Here is a 19147-nt window from a genome sequence, read left to right as displayed (position 1 = left end):
CTTAGCCACTTGAGCCACAGATGCCCAGCTGAGAAGGTATATTAGTTTTCTAGGCCTGCCATAACAATGTGCCACAAACTTGGTGGCTTAAAGAACAGAAATTAATTTTATCACAGCTCTGGAGGTTGGGAGTCCAAGACCAAAGTGTTTGCAGGGTAGATTCTTTCTGAGGCCTCTCTCCCTGGCTTATAGGTGGTCATCTTTGTCTAATTTCCTCTTTTAAGACACCATTTATTTTGAGTGAGAACCCATACTAATGAGCTCATTTTAATGTAATTACCTCTCCAAAGACCCTATCTCCAAATAGTCACATTCTGAGGTGCTGGACGTTACGACTTCAATATTAGAATAATTCTGCTCATACCAACCAGATAGAAATCGCCAAAAGACCGAGTTGAGTTATTCATTCAATAATTTATTCAGTTCTTTTTTTTTTTGTAGAGTCTCACTTTATCGTCCTCGGTAGAGTGCCGTGGCCTCACAGCTCACAGCAACCTCCGACTCCTGGGCTTAGGCCATCTTCTTGCCTCAGCCTCCCGAGTAGCTAGGACAACAGGTGCCTGCCACAATGCCCAGCTATTTTTGTTGTTGTTGTTGCATTTTGAGTGGGGTCGGGTTTGAACCCGCCACCTCGGCATATGGGGCTGGCACTCTACCCACTGAGCCACAGGTGCTGCCAATTCATTCAGTTCTTTACTAAAATGCTTTTGATTGGCTGGGGGCCTGTGGCTCAAGCAGCTAAGGCGTCAGCCTCATGCACCGGAGCTGGCGCGTCAAATCCAACCCGGGCCTGCCAAACAACAATGACGGCTGCAACAGAAATAGCCGGGCATTGTGGTAGGCGCCTGTGGTCCCAGCTACTTGGGAGGCAGAGGCAGGAGACTCGCTTGAGCCCAGGAATTGGAGGTTGCTGTGAGCTGTGATGCCACAGCACTCTACCCAGGGGGACAGCTTGAGGCTCTGTCTCAAAAATAAGTAAATAAATAAATAAAAATGGTTCTGATCCTTTGGAAGAAACCCTAAGAGATATTGTTCTGGCCTCAGATTAATAAAAATAATTTTTGTGAGACAGGGTCTCATTGTCACCCAGGCAGGAGTACATAGCTCGCTGCACTTACAAATCCCAGGTTCAAGCAATCATCCTGGCTCAGCCTCCCAAATAGCTAATACTACTGCCATGGCCACAATACCTAATTTTTTTTTTATAGTTTTTGGGCAGGGCTGGGTTTGAACCCACCACCTCCGGCATATGGGGCCGGCACCCCAGCCCTTTGAGCCATAGGCGCCACCCTACTGTACCTAATTTTTTGTATTTGTTGTAGTGATAGGATCTCAGTATGTTGCTCAGGCTCATCTTCAGCTCCCGTCCTCAAGCAGTCCTCTCACACAAGCCTCCCAAACTGGTGAGACTGTAGGCATGAGATTCCACACTTAGACAGATTAATGGAACATTTCTTAAACAAAACATGTAGTAAGTTAGCTTAAAGATAATAGCTCTGACAGACTCTAAAGGTGTGGTTGCTTAAACAGAATACAAATTTAGTTTTCATCCATGTAACAGTTTGATGCAAATGTCCATGACTGAGAGTGGCTCTCCTCCAAGGAGGACATCTGACGGCACCTCTGCCAGCTTCTTTTTTTTTGCAGTTTTTGGCAGGGGCTGGGTTTGAACCTGCCACGTCCGGCATATGGGGCCAGTGCCCTACACCCTGAGAGCCACAGGCGCCGCCCTGCCATCTTCAATATATGGCTTCCAAGATCTCCTGGGAATTTCTGACCTAGTCTCCTGGAAGACAGAAAAGAGATTGGAGATGTGAGATAGTTATTAATATTATAGGCCAAACCAAGAAGTGGTATACATTCTTTGTACTCACGTTCTATTGGTTGGAACACAGGCACGCAGCCAGGTTTAACACAATATTGCTATGAAATGGAGTCACACCGTCTGCCCAGGAAGAAGAAAAAAACTTTTGATAAATTTGTAGCAAACTACAACAAAACTGAAACAGCATTAACTAGAAAAGATGAGTAAATTCAACTATATTAAAATTAAGAAAATACAAATAAAATGGGAAGGATAGCCCATTAAGATAAAAAGATACAAAAAAAAGGAAGAGGCTCAGTTACATTAGTAATAACAAATGCAAATTAAGCCACAATTAGATACTATTTCACATATTGCAGATCAGCAAATCTTTAAAAATATGTCAATTGTAAATATTGACAAAGATATAAAGTGGTGGGAATGCTCATCATTTCTGTTGGGAGTGTAAACTATTTCATTTTTTTATAAAAAACGGTTTCGTATTACTTCTTAAAGTTGAAAATATCCCGTTACGAAAATTATAAATCTTATTTCTAGGTCCTTTCACATGGAAACAGGAGGTATGTTTACATGTTGTTTTTATACTAATCCCAAACCAGATTTCATCTACCAAAGAATAAATGCAGGAATTGTGTGATACTCCTGCAATGGAATACTCAGCATCAGTGAATATGACTGAACCACACTTAACACAGAAGTAGGGATAAAATCAAAAACACATGTTCAGGGCAAGAACAGAATATGAGTTCATGTATGTAACATTCCACAAAAGGCAAAACGAAGCGATATATTGTTTAGACATAAATAAATAGGTAGTATGTATATGTAATACATGGGAATGATTAACATAAAATTCAGAGTATTGGTGACTTTAGGTGAAGAGGTTGGGAGATGAGACTGAAGAGAATACAGGATGCTTCTCTGAAAAGATTTCTTGAGCAGGGTGTGGGTTCATGGGTTTTTTTTTGTTTTTTGTTTTGTAGTTTTTGGCAGGGTCTGGTTTGAACCCACCACCTCCTGCATATGGGGCCGGTGCCCTACTCCGTTTAGCCACAGGCACCGCCCGATTCATGAATATTTATGAATATTAATATTACTGTCATATAATTCATATACTTTCAATTACATTATTTCACAATTAAAAGATTATTGTAAAATATTGCTAACATACAGACAAGTACAATAAATACAGAATAATTTTTAAACCACATTCACTTGTGCCCTAGATGTATCAGTTCTTACCATATTTATTTCACATTGTTTTTATAGAAAGAACAATATATACCACTAAAGACCCTCACGTGCCTTGCCTAATCCCATTCCTTTTCTTCTGTCATTGAAAGGAATCACCATCCTGAAATATTGTATATATCCTCTTCTCACATTTTATATTGTACTTAAACAATCTTGTATCAGTTATATGGAGTGTTACAGTTTTGAAATTTAAGGTGTCACTTTGCAACTAGATTTACCATTTTTAGATGGCTTTATGTTAATGCACATAGATTCTGTTTATTCAAACTGCCATTAAACTACTTTGAGAGAGAGAGGGACAGAGGGAGGGGGCAAAGTGTTAAATTTGGCAAATCTCAGTAGACGTTATAAAGGAGTTCTTTGTATTATTTTTGTAACTTTTTCTAAGTTTAAAATTATAAAACAATATCACTACGGAGTCACTGTACTAGCAGGAGGCACTTTGGAATGGAAGTAGAAAAATGTACATTTACAATAATGACACAAATGTTTACCAATAAACATTTAAAAAATAAAACAACTTTTCTAAAATTCTGTATTTTCCCAAGAAGTCACCTTTTGTTTCTTTTTCTTTTCTTTTTTTTTTTTTTTTTGAGACAAACTCTCACTTTGTCACGCTGGATGAGTGCGATGGCAGCACAGATCACAGCAACCTCCAACTCTTGGACTCAAGAGAGCCTCAGATATCAGTCTCCTGAGTAGCTATGACTACAGGCGCCTGCCACAACACCCACTAGTTTTTCTATTTTTAGTAGAGACAGGGTCTTACTCTTGCTTAGGCTGGTCTGGAACTCCTGAGCTCAAGCAATTCACTCGCCTCAGTCTTCCAAAGTGCTAGGATTACAGGTGGGAGCCATCACACCTGGCTGAAATAATCTATTTCTACTCTATTTTTATTTTATTTATTTATTTAATTTATTTTAATTTTTGAGACAGAGCCTCAAGCTGTCACCCTGGGTAGAGTACTGTGGCATCACAGCTCACAGCAACCTCCAACTCCTGGGCTCCAGCGATTCTCCTGCCTCTGCCTCCCAAGTAACTGGGACTACAGGTGCCTGCCACAACGCCCTGCTGTTTTTTGGTTGCAGCCATCATTGTTGTTTGGCAGGCCCGGGCTGGATTCGAACCCACCAGCTCAGGTGTGTGTGGCTGGCGCCTTAGCCTCTTGAGCCACAGGCGCTGAGTCTCTACCCTATTTTTAAATTAATTTTTTATAATCACTTGTACCCTATTTCTCCTCTGCTTCATTTGCACTAGCTGAGATGTTGACACGTGAAAAAGCCACCTTTTTGGAGATGAAAAATAAAAGCTACATTTAAGAATGGACTTGTGGAAGGTCTAGACCAGACGTCCTCAAATTTTTTAAACAGGGGGCCAATTCACTGTCCCTTAGACCGTTGGAGGGCGGGACTATAGTTTAAAACAAAAAACTATGAACAAATTCCTATGCACACTGCCCATATCTTATTTTGAAGTAAAAAACAAAACGGGAACAAATACAATTCACACCGCTTCATGTGGCCCACGGGCTGCAGTTTGAGGACACCTGATTTAGACCCATACAAGCATTCTCTAATATTGTGTGAGCAGAGTACCAGTCATGCATAATAAAACCAGGTTACCATTTGTGACATTTTACAATTAAGCAAGTATAACTTGAGGAGGTTAAAAAAAGTATTTTTAAATGAAAGCACTTATCACACTTTATCTTATTGTATAGTTACTTTAACAGTGTTTAATTTTATCCCAAATATCATTGGAAAGCTTCACTGGTGTTGTGAAGACAAGACACCCCTTTTCTAATCCAGTGGAGTATTCTACTTGTGGATGTCAAATTCTACTGACAAGGTATAGATATCTTCACTGGTTGAACTGAGGGTTGGCCAACTCTTCAGGTATGAAGGACAATGGGTCTAGCCCAATAGCCAAACAGGAAAGCCCCAAACTTTAGCATTTCTTCCCATTACCTTCCCCGGGGAGTTTGGAGCTCCTGCCATACTGACAACTGTTAAAAAACATCAACATATATGGACCTCAACTCTTGGCTGCCATCCATCTAGCCTCTTGGGAAAGTAGTAAGCCTAATCTGGCACTCTTTAGGACCCTTTGAGCTGGGGGCTCCTTTTTCTCACAGCAAGTTGGCTGAGCAAGACTTCCAGACCAACCTCACCCCTCCCTCCTTTGTGTCAAGAAATCTTACACAGGGCGGCGCCTGCCAATATACTGGCGCTGGCAGGTTCCAACCCAGCACAGGCCTGCTAAAAAAACGACAACTACAACAACAAAAAAATAGCCGGGTGTTGTGGCAGGTGCCTGTAGTCCCAGCTACTTGGGAGGGCGAGGCAAGAGAATCTCTTAAGCCCAAGAGTCTGAGGTTGCTATAAGCTGTGACTCACGCCACTCTACCTAGGGCAACAGCTTGAGACTCTGTCTCAAAAAAAAAAAAAAGAAAGAAATTCTACAAAATATTTTCATTTTTTTTTTTGTAGAGACAGGGTCTCACTTTATGGCCCTCGGTAGAGTGCCGTGGCCTCACACAGCTCACAGCAACCTCCAACTCCTGGGCTTAAGTGATCCTCTTGCCTCAGCCTCCCGAGTAGCTGGGACTACAGGCGCCCGCCACAACGCCCGGCTATTTTTTGGTTGCAGTTAGGCCGGGGCCGGGTTTGAACCCGCCACCCTCGGTATATGGGGCCGGCACCCTACCGACTGAGCCACAGGCGCCTCTACAAAATATTTTCAGTTGAATGGAATATTTTATAAGGGCCATTATAAAGGTCCCTTTAGCTTGTTGTAAACAGAGAAGAGCCACCAAATACAGGCAGTCTCCAGGTAACAAACAAGATAGGTTCTGTACGTTTGTAAGTTGAATTTGTATGAAAGTTGGAACAGGGACATTTACCTATTTCCTGTAATAGCATCTGTTTGTGTCTCTTCTTGAGACAGATATGGCTCACGGTAGCTGTGCTCATTTATTTCTGGAGTCTAAATTCATCATGCCCCTCTGTCTAGAGAGCTCAAGGCATGTGTATCTACGCAGAACAGATGGAATAGCCTGAGCCAGACTTGTGCAGACTCAGCCTTGGATTGGGTTTTCTTTTCTTTTTTTTTTTTTCCTGGAGAATGCCACCCTTTGATTCTTCCGATTCTTTTTTTTTGTACAGACAGTCTCACTTTACCGCCCTCAGTACAGTGTCGTGGCATCACACTGTTCACAGCAACCTCCAGCTCTTGAGCTTACGTGATTCTCTTGCCTCAGCCTCCCTAGCAGCTGGGACTACAGGCGCCCTCCACAATGCCTGGCTATTTTTTTGTTGCAGTTTGGCCGAGGCTGGGTTTGAACCCGCCATCCTCGGTATATGGGGTTGGCGCCCTACTCACTGAGCAACAGGAGCCGCCCTGGATTGGCTCTTCCTAGGTCCCCTGTCTTCATGGTGATTTTGAGCCAAGCTCCTCTCTCACCAGCCTATTTCTTCCTCTGTCTTCAGGGTCAAGCTATTTTGTTTAGGGAAGTCCAATTTGGATTTTCTCTAGGCAATTCTTGCTGACTCAGACAAAAATACTGATTACGTATTTTTGAGACCAATATACAAACAAGCATTTATCATGATTTTTCCTCCTGCAAGGAGTTAAAATTCTACGTATTTTTGAGACCAATATACAAACTAGCACTTATCATGATTTTTCCTCCTGCAAGGAGTTAAAATTCCCAAATTATATAGGGAGAGACTTGCTAGCTGGACCAGAGAATAAACTGGCATAAAATAGATTAAAAGGAGAAAAGCATATAAATTCATTAATTCATATAAATACATGTTTTACATGGCACAGAAGCCTCCATAAGGAAAGGAAGGCCCAAATTAGCAATTAGCCAGTTAATTACATACTGAATTGTATAAATGATCCCAAGTTGTTAAGAAGCACCTACATTATGTGAGGAAGCTTAATGAGTTATTTTAACAAGGTCTGCACAGCATTCCCTTACTCTCAACTTCCCATCCTTAATAAGATAGTACATGGCAGACACCTTTCATGTGGGAATTTCCTATCTTGCTGTTAATGAACTGCATGAAGGTCAGAGGGATCTTTTAACATTTTGTTTTATAAGTGTCTTAAATGCAATGGCCATTATGTCACAGTGGCATATGTTTAAATTCCAGTGCTTTCTTCTCATTTCCAATAGATATTTTAAAAAATGTTATTTTAGGCTTGGCACCTGTAGCTCAGAGAGTAGGGCACCAGCCACATACACCGAAGCTGGAGGGTTCGAGCCCAACTTGGGCCTGCTAAACAATGACAACTGCACTCAAAAAATAGCCAGGCATTGTGGCAGGTGTCTATAGTCCCAGCTACTTGGGAGGCTGAGGCAAGAGAATCACTTAAGCCCAAGAGTTTGAGGTTGCTGTGAGCTGTGATGCCATAGCACTCTACTGAGGGTGAGACTGTCTCAAAAAAAAAAAAATTATTTTACAGGCTTGGTAAGAAGTCATGGAATGGGGAGGGACAAGAAAATAATAACACCAAATAGCAGCAGGTTTTAATCAGATTGAGGATGATGTTTGGGACTAAAATAACTTCACATGGATGTCCTGTATTGCTGAGCTCTAGGCAAACTGTACACTCAGCTCACCCTATTTAACCCAAATGTCAGAATGTGCTTGAACTACAGAAACAAAAGGGATATGATCCTCTAGAACTAACGGACACTCCTGAGTACAAGTAGTTTATCTGTGACAGAGGTGTTGAACCGCTGGTAGAAGAGATAGAGGGAAGACAGCTAATGAGGTAGCTATCATGACGAAAGAGTGTGTGTGATTCCACAGGGAAACTCTGGAAACAGTCAGGACATGTGCTTCCGAGACATTCCACACAGGGGGACAGGGAGAGTCAGAATCTATCAAATTCCAACCAATGATTGGTTGGAGGCTGCTTCCAGCATGTATTATTACCCCATAGGCCAAGAGGTGCAGACACTGAAAGACGAAGCCCACAGAAGAGGTAAGATCAGAGGGACGTATACCCGCAGCATCTGTACACTGACTTTGTACTCTCACCGGGATCTATTAGCACATTAATTTTACTTTATGAATAAATTTTAGCAATTCTTCCTCCTCACTACTTATTGAAGTGCTTATTTGGGGGGTTTTTTTGGGTTTTTTTTTTTATACAGAGTGTTACTATGTTGCCCTCGGTAGAGTTTCGAGGCGTCACAGCTCACAGCAACCTCAAACTCTTGGGCTTAAGCAATTCTCTCGCCTCAACCTCCCAAGTAGCTGGAACTACAGGCGCCCTCCACAACACCTGGCAATTTTTTTTGTTGCAGTTGTCATTGTTGTTTAGCTGGCTGGATTCAAACCTACCAGCCTGGATATATGTGGCTGGCACCCTACCCACTGAGCTACGGGCGCCGCCCCTTTAGTTTGGTTTCTTTAAGTCTGTGCATTATCAGGTCATTTTCTATGAAACCCAGGAAAGGCATTCTTAAACTATTCACAATGCAGTAAACAGTCCTCAGCCTGGAAGACTATAAGGTAAAGTTTCTATGCCTCCCTTCTGCCTTAACTAGACTGGGGAAAATGAGGGTAGAGAGGGTTCCATAGAGAGCAGCAACCACAGCCTATTAACATTTTCTATTAAGTGATCCTTGATTATAGCAGAAAGTTTACTACAAAAAGAGTCCCCAAAGAAAAACACATTTCAGTTCCGTTTATTGCATTTGATGAAACAATCAAGTTCTACACACTTGGCGGTAAATGATAAGTTATAGTCTTTAAATGGTATCACTTCCAGTTAATATCATGTAGATATCTGTCCTTTGTGAGTGCCCTGATGCTTAATAAAGCTTGTGTGCCACTTGAAAGATTTTCCACATATGTCACATCCAAAGGGTTGGCTTCCAGTATGAATGACCCGATGTCGAAAAAGATTGTTCTTAAAACTAAAAGTTTTTCCACATTCTCCACACTGAAAGAATTCCTCTTTTGTATGGGTTCTTCGATGCTGGATGAGATCCACATTCTGGCCAAAGGACTGTCCGCATTCACTACACTTATGGGTCTTTGGTTTACTGTGAGTTTGTTGATGGCACAAAAGTGTTGAATACCCACCAAAGGCTTTTCCACACTCAAGGCACTTGTGGAGTTTTTCTCCACTATGGATTACCTGATGTCGAATAAGAGTTGAATTCTGGTTAAAGGCTTTTTCACATTCACTACATTTGTACGGTTTTTGTTTGGTATGAATTCTCCTATGTTCAACAAGATATGCAATCTGACGGAAACACTTTCCACAGTCAGGACATTTATATGGCTTGCTTTGCAAGTGACACCGTTTATGGACAATAAGAGCTGATCGCTGTTTGAAGGCTTGCCCACATACATTACACTCAAAAGGATTCTCTAAAAAGTGGATTCTTTGATGTTGATCAAAACATGCCTTACGTCGAATGACTTTTCCACATTGATTGCATTCGTAAGATTTTGCTCTTGTAAAAATTAGCTCATGCCTCAAAAGCAAAGACCTCTGATTGAAGCGTTTCCCATCTTCATTGTATCTGCCTTGCTTCCACCGTGTTTGACCATTCTGATCTTGAAGGTTAAGGTTTTGAAGGAAGCCTTTCTTGTATTCAACGCCACCAGTAGGAAGGACAAGCCTGCAACTGTCCACAACTTCTTTACATTTGTGTAACTTTTCTGAAAGTTTCTTCGCCATTTGCTGCATAGTCAGTGACATCTTACATGACTCTAAATCTTCAGAAACTTTCTGCTTTGAAGTTAGTGTCATCATCTCGTATCTGGGTTCAGAACCTAACCAAATAACAAGATGTAAATGACCTGTCCACGGAGAAAAAAGGAATAGCAGCCAAATGTTTGGAATATAAGATAATCGAATGAAGAGGAGAAGTGCTCACTTATTTACATCATCAGACTCAAAAAGCCCCAATTCTCAATTTCACAGGACTCTGCCCTGCCATAGTAAAAAAGTTATTGGTATCAACAAACCCACTGAAAATGAACAACAGTATGTACAAAAGGAAGAGCAGAACAAACCCATCACCATTATTGGAAAAACTATTTACTCTAAGTACTCAGGAGGTTCACATAGATGTTGGACAGGTAGCATCTCATGCTTCAAGATACATGTTTTTAATAATTCTGGATGAAGCAAGGCTTAAAAGTGGAGAAAGCACAGGATAGAACAGAAAAGGAACCAGAGCCAAAGTCAACTGACTTGAGAGCAATGGGTCTCATCCAGGCATGGTTTTGTTCCCTGGCATTTCGACAGTATTTGGAGACATTTTTGCTTGTCATACCTTGGGAGTTTCTACTGGCATCTAGTGGATGAAGGCCAGGGATGCTGCTAAACATCCCACAAATGCACAGGACAGATCCCCCAGCCCCAGGAATTAATCAGCCCACGATGTCACACTAGTGTCAAGGTAGAGAAAACTTGGAGCAGAGGGATGTGAAAAACAGTGGAAATAGCATCAGAACATAGTAAGTAGGAAAATATAATATACCAAGAAATACTGAGGGAAAATGAAAAGCAAAATGAAGCAAGGAAAGCAGCAGAGATAAAGGGTAAGTATCGAGGGTTTAACAAAGGAGCATCTGGGTAGCTTGAGAGCCATACTTGAAAAACACCCGAGCAGCTGCCGCAGAAGCATTTTATCATGCAGGAAACAGAGGACAACCTTTGCAGACTTGAAATCCAATCCCACCATCCACTCCTAACTGTGTGAGATGACTTCATCTTTTAGTTGGTTCATCCAGGAAGTGGGGAATGTTGATCTTCCTCCCACCCTCACAAGGCCACGGGGATGAAGAAATGGGATCACACATGCCCAAACCCTGCCTCAGTATCTGGCCCACAGAAGGACTTCATGGACATGACTCCCCTGTTTCTTCCTGACTCTACCTGCCTGGGTCTCTCTGCCTCACCCACCTGGGCAAGCACTACGGGAAGCCTTCCTATTCCCAACTCTTGGTAGATCCAGGATCCAGGGCTTGTCCCACTTCTCCAGTTGACAGATCACGTCAGGTTTGGGAAACTGAAATCCTATTCAGGAGAAGTAAATGGGATGTGGCCGTCAGTGAGTTACAGGGAGATGTCCCAGGGCTCACACGCAAGCAGAGAGAAGGACAATAATCACAAAGATGGACAAGGACAGAAATCGGCACAATCTTTGTTGTTATTTGGCAAACTTTATTGAAAGCCTGAACAACGTTAATACCTTTGGATATGATCATTTCCTTCTTATAAATGTAGCCTAACAATTTGAACAATTAGGACAAAGATGAACATATCAGAGATCTTCAGCAGTGTCATAAGAGTGTAAAACTGGAAGTAAATGCAATGTCAGTAGAGAATGATTAAATCAAGTGTGGCACATTAATTTGATGAAGGCTTAAGTATTAGGCAGATAATAAAGATCATTGTGTTCAAATATTTATTACGATAGGAAAATGCTCACTGTATAATTTAAAGCAGACTATAAAACTCATGTATAGCAGGCTGGGCACGGTGGCTCACACCTATAATCCTAGCACTCCGGGAGGCTGAGGCAGGAGGATTGCTTGAGCTCAGGAGTTCCAGACCAGCCTGAGCAAAACCGAGACGCTGGGGTGGTGCCTGTGGCTCAGTCGGTAGGGCGCTGGCCTCATATACTGAGGGTGTCGGGTTTAAACCCGGCCCAGGCCAAACTGCAACAAAAAAATAGCTGGGCGGTGTGGCAGGTGCCTATAGTCCCAGCTACTCTGGAGGCTGAGGCAAGAGAATCACCTAAGCCCAGGAGTTAGAGGTTGCTGTGAGCTGTGTGACGCCACAGCACTCTACCCAGGGCGATAAAGTGAGACTCCATCTCCACAAAAAAAAAAAAAAAAAAAGCTGACGCAATAATGTTAAGTTTAAAGCACATAATAGAATTACACATAGAATATGCTCAGTTACTTTTGTAGAAGCAGAGGTGGAAAAAAGATTGGAAAGAAACAACTAAAATATTAAGTGATACCCCTGAACATTTCCCCCTCCCATTAATTTTCCATACCTTCCATGTATTCAAGAATGCCCTTGTTATGCTTTATTTTTTTATTTTTCTCATATCCTGAACCATCTGAACCATCTTGTAATGATTATAAAAGAAAAAGTAACATAAAAAATACAGAAGTGAGTGGAGGATCACGTAAAAGGTGGGCAAGACGGCGGAGAGTGTCAGTGGGGAGGCATGTAGCCCCCCAAAGAAACCTATTTATTGAAGTAATTCCCATAGTGGGAAACTCTTGTAGCATAATAAGACAAAGTAAATTCCTGGAAAGATGGAAACAGTAAAGGCTCAGAAATTAAGTCAGTTTAAAATCATTTTCTGGGCACTCACTAGTCTTATAAACAAGAAGTTACCCAATTCCAGAGAAAAGAAAGAAACAAGACTTTCAAGGCCATGAGAAATGAGCCTTTGGAACCTAAATGGACCATAATCTTTTCAACTCATAGAGGTCTTGAAGATGTGGACAATGGGGTGGAGTGAAAAATAGATTCAGTACCTCTGACTCTTAACACAAAACACAACTATGCACTGTCTCCAATCCCTTATCTTGAACCCTCTGGGGCCAGATGTGTTTCAGGATTCTGAATTTTTCTAGACTTCAGAAAGGTGATTTGGATGTACATTTTATAGGGTTTGGAGCTGAACCCATAATCACACACTCTTGTTATTTCCAAGGCTAGGTACATATGTATGCACACTGAGGTGAACAAATAAAGACAAATTGTTTCCTACAGGATGAAATCAGGTTTCACAGGCTGGTGACTTCTAGTCAGGGTTTATAGCCAAGTGAGTTATAAAAAAGCTCCTGGCTTTCATATTTTTTTTCTGATTCTGGAAATGCAGATAAGGGAATGAGGACTTACATAAACATTTAGAACACACAAAGCCTTATCTTCAAGCCAAATCATTACCCAACAAGATCATGTTGCTGTAGTTCTCCAGCATCACATCTCTGTAGAGGTCCTTTTGAGCCCAGTCAAGGTGGCCCCACTCCTCTCTGGTGAAGTACATCGCCACATCCTCAAATGATAGCAACTCCTGAAAAACTGGCTGATAATTGCAACTGAAATTCTTATAATAACTTGTGAGCAATGATTATTATGCTACACATGAGAAAACTAAAGTTTGCAGGAGGTCAAGGTTACTCAATTCATAAAGAATAGATGCTCCACTCAGGCCTGCTGGCCCCCCGGCTAGACATGTTGTGTTTTCCTATCCATGGGGTCAACAGCCTTGTCTTCTACAAGGCCAGATGGTAAAGATTTTGGACTTTTCAGGTCGTTGGACTTTTCAGGTTATTTGGTCTCTGCTGCAACTCTGCTGTTGTAGCATGAAGGCAGCCATACACTTTAGGTAAGTGAATGGGTATGGCTGTGTTCCAATAAAACTTCACCAACAGGTCCAGGGAGGCTTACAGACCCCTATTATATACAATACTACAAATATTCTAATTCTTCTGCCCAGTGACAGATAGAGTCACTGCAGACAGATTATTACGCCAGCTATTTACACAGGGATGGAGAGGATCAATGGAACGTAGAGGCAGCAGGTACTGGCTGTCCTGGGGAAGTATCACCCATCAGGAGTGCAAGAGTAGGGTAGAGGAGAGGGATTGGAATCAAGAAAGCCATTGGAGAGGGAGGAAGACTGGAGCTAGGGCTACAGAGAACGCAGCCACCCCCATCCTGCTGCCTGGCAGGGAGGGAGCTGTGGGAATGGTCACCCAACCTCTACTTCCTCCAGACCTCTGGGTCCCCGTTCTGTGTCCTCTGACCCCCTCCACCCCATTGCCAACGGCCACCCGGAAGCCAGACGTCAAGGGATCCCATCACTGTTAAATATAAATGGTATGGAGCAACATGCACAAGAGTGGAAAGCATATCCACAGGGGGTAAACAGATGTGTCAGCATAGCATACATGCAATTAACTGTGCATTCTACTCCTGTGGGCTGAGGGTGCCCCTGGTACAGAGAGCCTGGGAATCCCCACCCCATCCTAAGAAGCTTCACTTAGCTCCTCTCTGCAGATAGATACCTGAATCTCTCAACAGATATGACCTTTCTTTCCTCCCTATCAAACCTGAGTTCCACAGCTTAAGTTTCAGTCCCTTTCTCATCACCATCCTAAATGTCCCTCTTTTGCCAGAGCTGCCCTGCAAGGTCCTCCAGCTGCCTTACTCAACCATCTGCCCCCTCTGCACCTACATCAAAGTGCGCTGGGGAATCAAATGGCTTCACTTACCACAGAATTATCTCTACACATCTGTAGTTGAACCTTGCATGTTCTTCAACAATGCTTCTCTTATAGCCCTCTCAATGGTATCTACACCTTCATCATTTTCCTTTCAGTAAACATTTACTGAGCACCATAGGCTGCTAGGCTTCATGCTATATGCCAGTAATAAAACAAAGGCTTCAGGTCCTGCTGAGGTCACAGGATATAGCTACTGAGGTTGTGTACAGCTCAACTCTATAGGACCCCATTTCCATCAAATCTCTATGAACGGAGCCCCAGAGTCTCAGCGGGCAGGTGCTCTTCAACTCCTCTCACCCCCCAGACTCCCCTAGACAATATGCAAATTTTTAGCCATTCCCTCTCTCCTCCCTTAGAGGAAGGAGGTCCCCTTTTCCTAGATATCACTCCTCTTCTGCCTCCAACTCCATTCTCTACATCTCCCCCAGGATCTCCTCCAAATATGATGACTCTTCCTTGTATGCATCTTTGCTCTCCTTTCCCTGCCCACTGGCTTCTTCTCTTTAGCCAGGAAAAATACTAAAATCTCTCCTATCTTTATAACAACATCCCTGCCCCTTACTTCCTCTGTTCCCACTCTTTCCTCTCCTTACAGGTCCCACCTCTGCAAAGAATACCACCCCCTCAGCTCACAAACATTCCACACCCCAGGGTCCAGCTTATGCCCTCATCCTTCCTCAGGAGCTTTTGTTCTAAGGCCTGCAGGCACCACCTACCCAAGAAACACAGGGATGGGGATGGCAGAAAGATTGCACAGAGGAGATGATTTTTGAGTTGTATCTTACAACATGAGTGGGAGTTTGCCTGTTGCACGGAAAGTATAGAATGTACAGATGGGTAGGGCAGAAGGTCACTGGTCCTTCCTGAGAGCAGATTCTCTGGCTGTCAGGGAAGAGCAGGTGGAGTTTCATGCTCCCTCAGAGCATATGGCCTCCCAGGAGCAGCACTGTCAAGCTGCTGTCCCCAACTGCCTCTTATAACAACCGCTGTAATGGCTTCCTAACCATCTCCTTTCTGTCACATTCAACCTCTTCTTATCACCCTCCATAATGCTACAAATTCAATCACTGACCTTCCATTCCCACTGACCATCCCCTTTGAAACAAACAGTTCAGAATTTATTCCTGCATCCTGAGAAGTTCTTTACATATCTCCTTCTCCAAACTGTCATCTCCTTCAGGTAAAAGTTCATCTCCCAGCAGCACCTAAGATAGCATCTGGAATATACAGCAGCAGGTATGCAGCAATGCTCACTGATACAATGAGTAACCATGGTGGCAATAGTTTCACTTTATAGAACACTGAACTCTAACTGCATTCTATGGAAAGGGCTGCATTTGCTGCGTTTCATTTTATCCTCCCAACTCTTGGTGACAGGCACATGATCCCATTTTACAGATAAGGTGGCAGTAGCTGGAATGCTTATGTAACTTGCTCAAGGGAACACTTCTAAACCAGAGCCTGGATTTGAACCTACCTGACTCTTTATATCACACTTTCTTTTTTTTCAGAGACAGAGTCTCACTTTGTGGCCCTCGGTAGAGTGCTGTGGCGTCACAGCTCACAGCAACCTCAAATTGTTGGGCTTAGGTGATTCTCTTGCCTCAGCCTCCTGAGTAGCTGGGACTACAGGCACCCGTCACAACACCCGGCTATTTTTTTGCTGCAGTTTGGCTGGGGCTGGGTTTGTACCCACCACCCTGAGTATATGGGGCTGGCGCCCTACTCACTGAGCCACAGGTGCCACCCTATATCACACTTTCTAAAAAGGAAATTCCCCAAATTGATAAATGTGGCTCAATCTGAGCAAAGGAGTTATTTGGCAGCAATGAGTATACCAAGGAAGCAGAGAAGGAACCACATCTCACCTTCCTCTTGGCTGTCGGGAACATCGTTTCCATGGCCTTTCTTTGACAAGGGTAGGATCCAGGCTGTCAGGCTGAACTGAAGGAAGAAAAACATAACTAGTAAAGCCAGCCGTCACTGAAATTCTCTCACTAGGCAGACCTGGGACCAGGAATTCCAAATGAGGCCCACGGATAAAACTTACTCAATATAAAGTCACTCTGGTTGGTACTGGAACATATGATGAAATGAATGAGCCACTACAACTGTCTTCTAGGAATTTCTGAAGCTAGATCACTCTCTAAAGAACCTGTGGCCCTGCCCTCTCCTTCTCCCTAGAACATGTTCTGCAGTACCTCACTTGGAGACTGCATCATATACAAAGGGATAACAGCAGACCACCTATAAAAATAGAACTCTGATCTACAACTTGCAGCAGGAACCAACTCTGGAAGCCAACCATAGTCTCTGCAACAGTGGGCCCCAAATCAGGACTTGTCAGATAACCCAAATTTTGACCCTCAACTCCCTTCAATTTAGAACCAACAGGAGAAAGTCAAATAAGTTCCCCTGCCCAATCACATAGGATGATGTACTTCTAGTTAACCACCTTCCCTAAGCCAAAAACCTCCAAACAGGGCACATCTGAGCCTTCTCCTTTTTCATTATAATACTTTCTTCTGCCTGACTTGGAATCTCTACTGAATACAAGTGATGGTGATCAACTCCCTTGCTATAGGAAGCTCTGAATAAAGAGTCTTTGCTGTTTCTTATTTGGATGCTCTTCATTTATTTCTACATCTTACAATCAATTTTTGGACAGGTATTAGAGATTTCAGACTACACACACACACACACAAAGAAGTAATTATAAATTAACATTGTTGATACTGTTGCTCTGAAGGAGTACACAGGATGAAATACTGGTGATTTTCCTTTTTGTGTGTGTTTGTCTACATTTTCCTAATTCTGCATCCAACTTAATTCTACTTTCATCAAACAAGAGTCACATACATAATATATAGGTTTTATCTTTTGTTCCAGTGACATCTGAACCATACGTTTATCTTGGCCAAGAGACATTAATCTCCAAACTTGACTCCTAAAGCAATACAGAGAACTTTACCCCAAAATATGGCCCATTGATATAAGGAACTTTTTGAATTTAAGGCCCTTGTAGATCAGTAGATGGTGCAGAAACTTTTCCCCTATCATCTTAAAGATCCACCAAGGAGAACAATGTTTCCTTTTCCACCCTGTTTTCTCTTTTTCAATAGATAATTTCTAAGATAAATGCATAACTACATATCTGCAAGTAGGGTTTATCCAGTTGATTTTCCAGCTAACCTTCAGAAAGCAAAGGGGAAATTTCCCTTGGCCCCTATATTCATGAATAAGTTCACTTCCATTAATACCATAGGCTATTTATTTTGTTTTTCTACATCTACCACTATATATTCTCTGCTCCTTGTGCCATCACCACACACTAACAAGCCCCCTGTAAAAGTGTTTTGGGATTCTTCAAGCACTCTCTGGTTTGGTCATTTGCTGGAAGGATGCACTGGACCTGACAACAGTAACAATAACAGACTTGCCTTCTCACAAAGAGTGACTCTTTCTTACTTTCATCTCAGACACAATTTACCTTCCCCAAAGTTCAAAAGACCCCACCCACCCTTGCTTCTTAAACAAACAGGCACTTCAAAAACTGTCCTGATCAATGGCTCCCAAGGCTGGGTACAGGCCTCATTTCTTTCATTCTTTAAACTGTATTTGCTGAGTATATATTGTGAAGACTGCATTTGGAAGTCAGACTTTTTTAAAAAAATCAAATGGAGGTCACGTTTTGGTACACTCCCAGACCAACCATCATAGACCACGGCACACAAACTTAAAATATTCTGATTTCCGCAAAAAGCTGTTCTGACCAGGAAGGAAGCTGCAGCTTTTTCCTGTCCGCATGATAAAAAGTTAACCTGTTAGTCAGACACGAAAGGCTTGTACAGTTCTACTTGTCTTAAAAGTTATGGACGTTTGTAACAACCAACATAAACGCAGTTCCTCACTATGGTTTATAAATTGTGTTGTAACAGTTCACCAACTGTTCCTTTCCATGCACAATAAACTCTTAGAATCTCGATGTGATTTTAACTTTTGACAGAATCTAAAATGCAGAATCAAGTGTACCAGCCCAAATAAATTTGCCCCGCCCAGGAAGGGTCAGACTCCTGTCCCTCCCAGGAAATAGGAATGCCACCAATTGCTGCCTTCCCGGATCCTTTAAATCCCCATCCGCCGTAACCCACGTGGGGATTCCTTTCTTGATTTCACACCACCTGCATCCAGGTGGAAATAAAGCCCACATCATCTCTACAGAACGGGGATTCCTTTTTCCTTTGTTTCGCGCCTTGGAATAATCTTTCTTCTTTAGGTCCAGAACCTTTCACTCACAACGGTGTGAACACCTTAAACTTAAAATCTCGTCTCGTTTTCCCCTATTACAAAACCAAACAATAACGTAAACCAGCCATTTATCCTTCGGATTTTGTTCCTCCTCGCTACTGAAGACCTGACACTGCCCAAAATACTCAACAACTGGTGCCACAGTCCCCGAAGGGCCTCGCACAAGCCCTGCAAAGTCCCCCGAAAACCGGGGGTCTTTCCGCTGCGGGCTCCCGCGGACCCCAGTCCTCCCAGCACAATCGTTTCTTTCTCCCCGAACCTGCCGTCGTCTTCGACACTCCGCCGCGCCTCCTCCACCGCGGCAGCCACGGGGCTGGGCTCCCCACTCGGGTTCCCTGGCTTGACCGGAGATCCCCCCTCAGTCTCGGAGGCGTCCTCTGGCCGACTCGCGGACGCCAAGCTAAGTGTCCCTCTCCCCGCGTCCCTTCTAGGATCGCGGAGCTTGGCAACTCTCTGGTGGGAC

General features: G+C 42.9%; 1 protein-coding gene across 5 annotated transcripts; it reads right to left on the bottom strand.

Annotated features, from left to right (window-relative positions):
• Window positions 1-502: 502 nt before the first annotated feature.
• Window positions 503-19147, bottom strand: ZNF789 (zinc finger protein 789). 5 transcript variants are annotated; one of them, XM_053556719.1, is made up of 6 exons: window positions 18944-19147; window positions 16245-16320; window positions 15449-15593; window positions 13034-13119; window positions 11024-11137; window positions 8769-9885 (listed from the first exon to the last, which is right to left on the bottom strand). In XM_053556719.1, the coding sequence occupies exons 3-6, from the start codon at window positions 15466-15468 to the stop codon at window positions 8876-8878; spliced, it is 1230 nt and encodes a 409-aa protein (XP_053412694.1). In that variant the 5' UTR covers window positions 15469-15593; window positions 16245-16320; window positions 18944-19147; the 3' UTR covers window positions 8769-8875. The 5 variants fall into 5 exon arrangements, 3 of the variants coding, with proteins under 3 accessions (XP_053412694.1, XP_053412692.1, XP_053412693.1); XR_008373367.1 differs by lacking the exons at window positions 8769-9885; window positions 11024-11137; window positions 15449-15593 and adding exons at window positions 503-1786; window positions 1875-1945 and having other exon boundaries at window positions 13034-13172; XM_053556717.1 differs by lacking the exon at window positions 15449-15593 and having other exon boundaries at window positions 13034-13172.

Source organism: Nycticebus coucang, chromosome 12 (genome assembly GCF_027406575.1).
Source record: "Nycticebus coucang isolate mNycCou1 chromosome 12, mNycCou1.pri, whole genome shotgun sequence".
NCBI classification, from domain to species: domain Eukaryota; kingdom Metazoa; phylum Chordata; class Mammalia; order Primates; family Lorisidae; genus Nycticebus; species Nycticebus coucang.
The sequence above is the reverse complement of the archived record's forward strand: the minus strand, read 5'-3'. Positions and strand labels throughout refer to the sequence as shown.

Coding starts and splice junctions, on each gene's coding strand:
- ZNF789 (XM_053556717.1), bottom strand. CDS start 16,277: ATGGAAACGATGTTCCCGACAGCCAAGAGGAAG. Junction 13,173..16,244: donor TCCCGACAGCCAAGAGGAAG/GTGAGATGTGGT, acceptor TGCAATTATCAG/CCAGTTTTTCAGGAGTTGCT. Junction 11,138..13,033: donor CAGCAACATGATCTTGTTGG/GTAATGATTTGG, acceptor TCTCCTGAATAG/GATTTCAGTTTCCCAAACCT.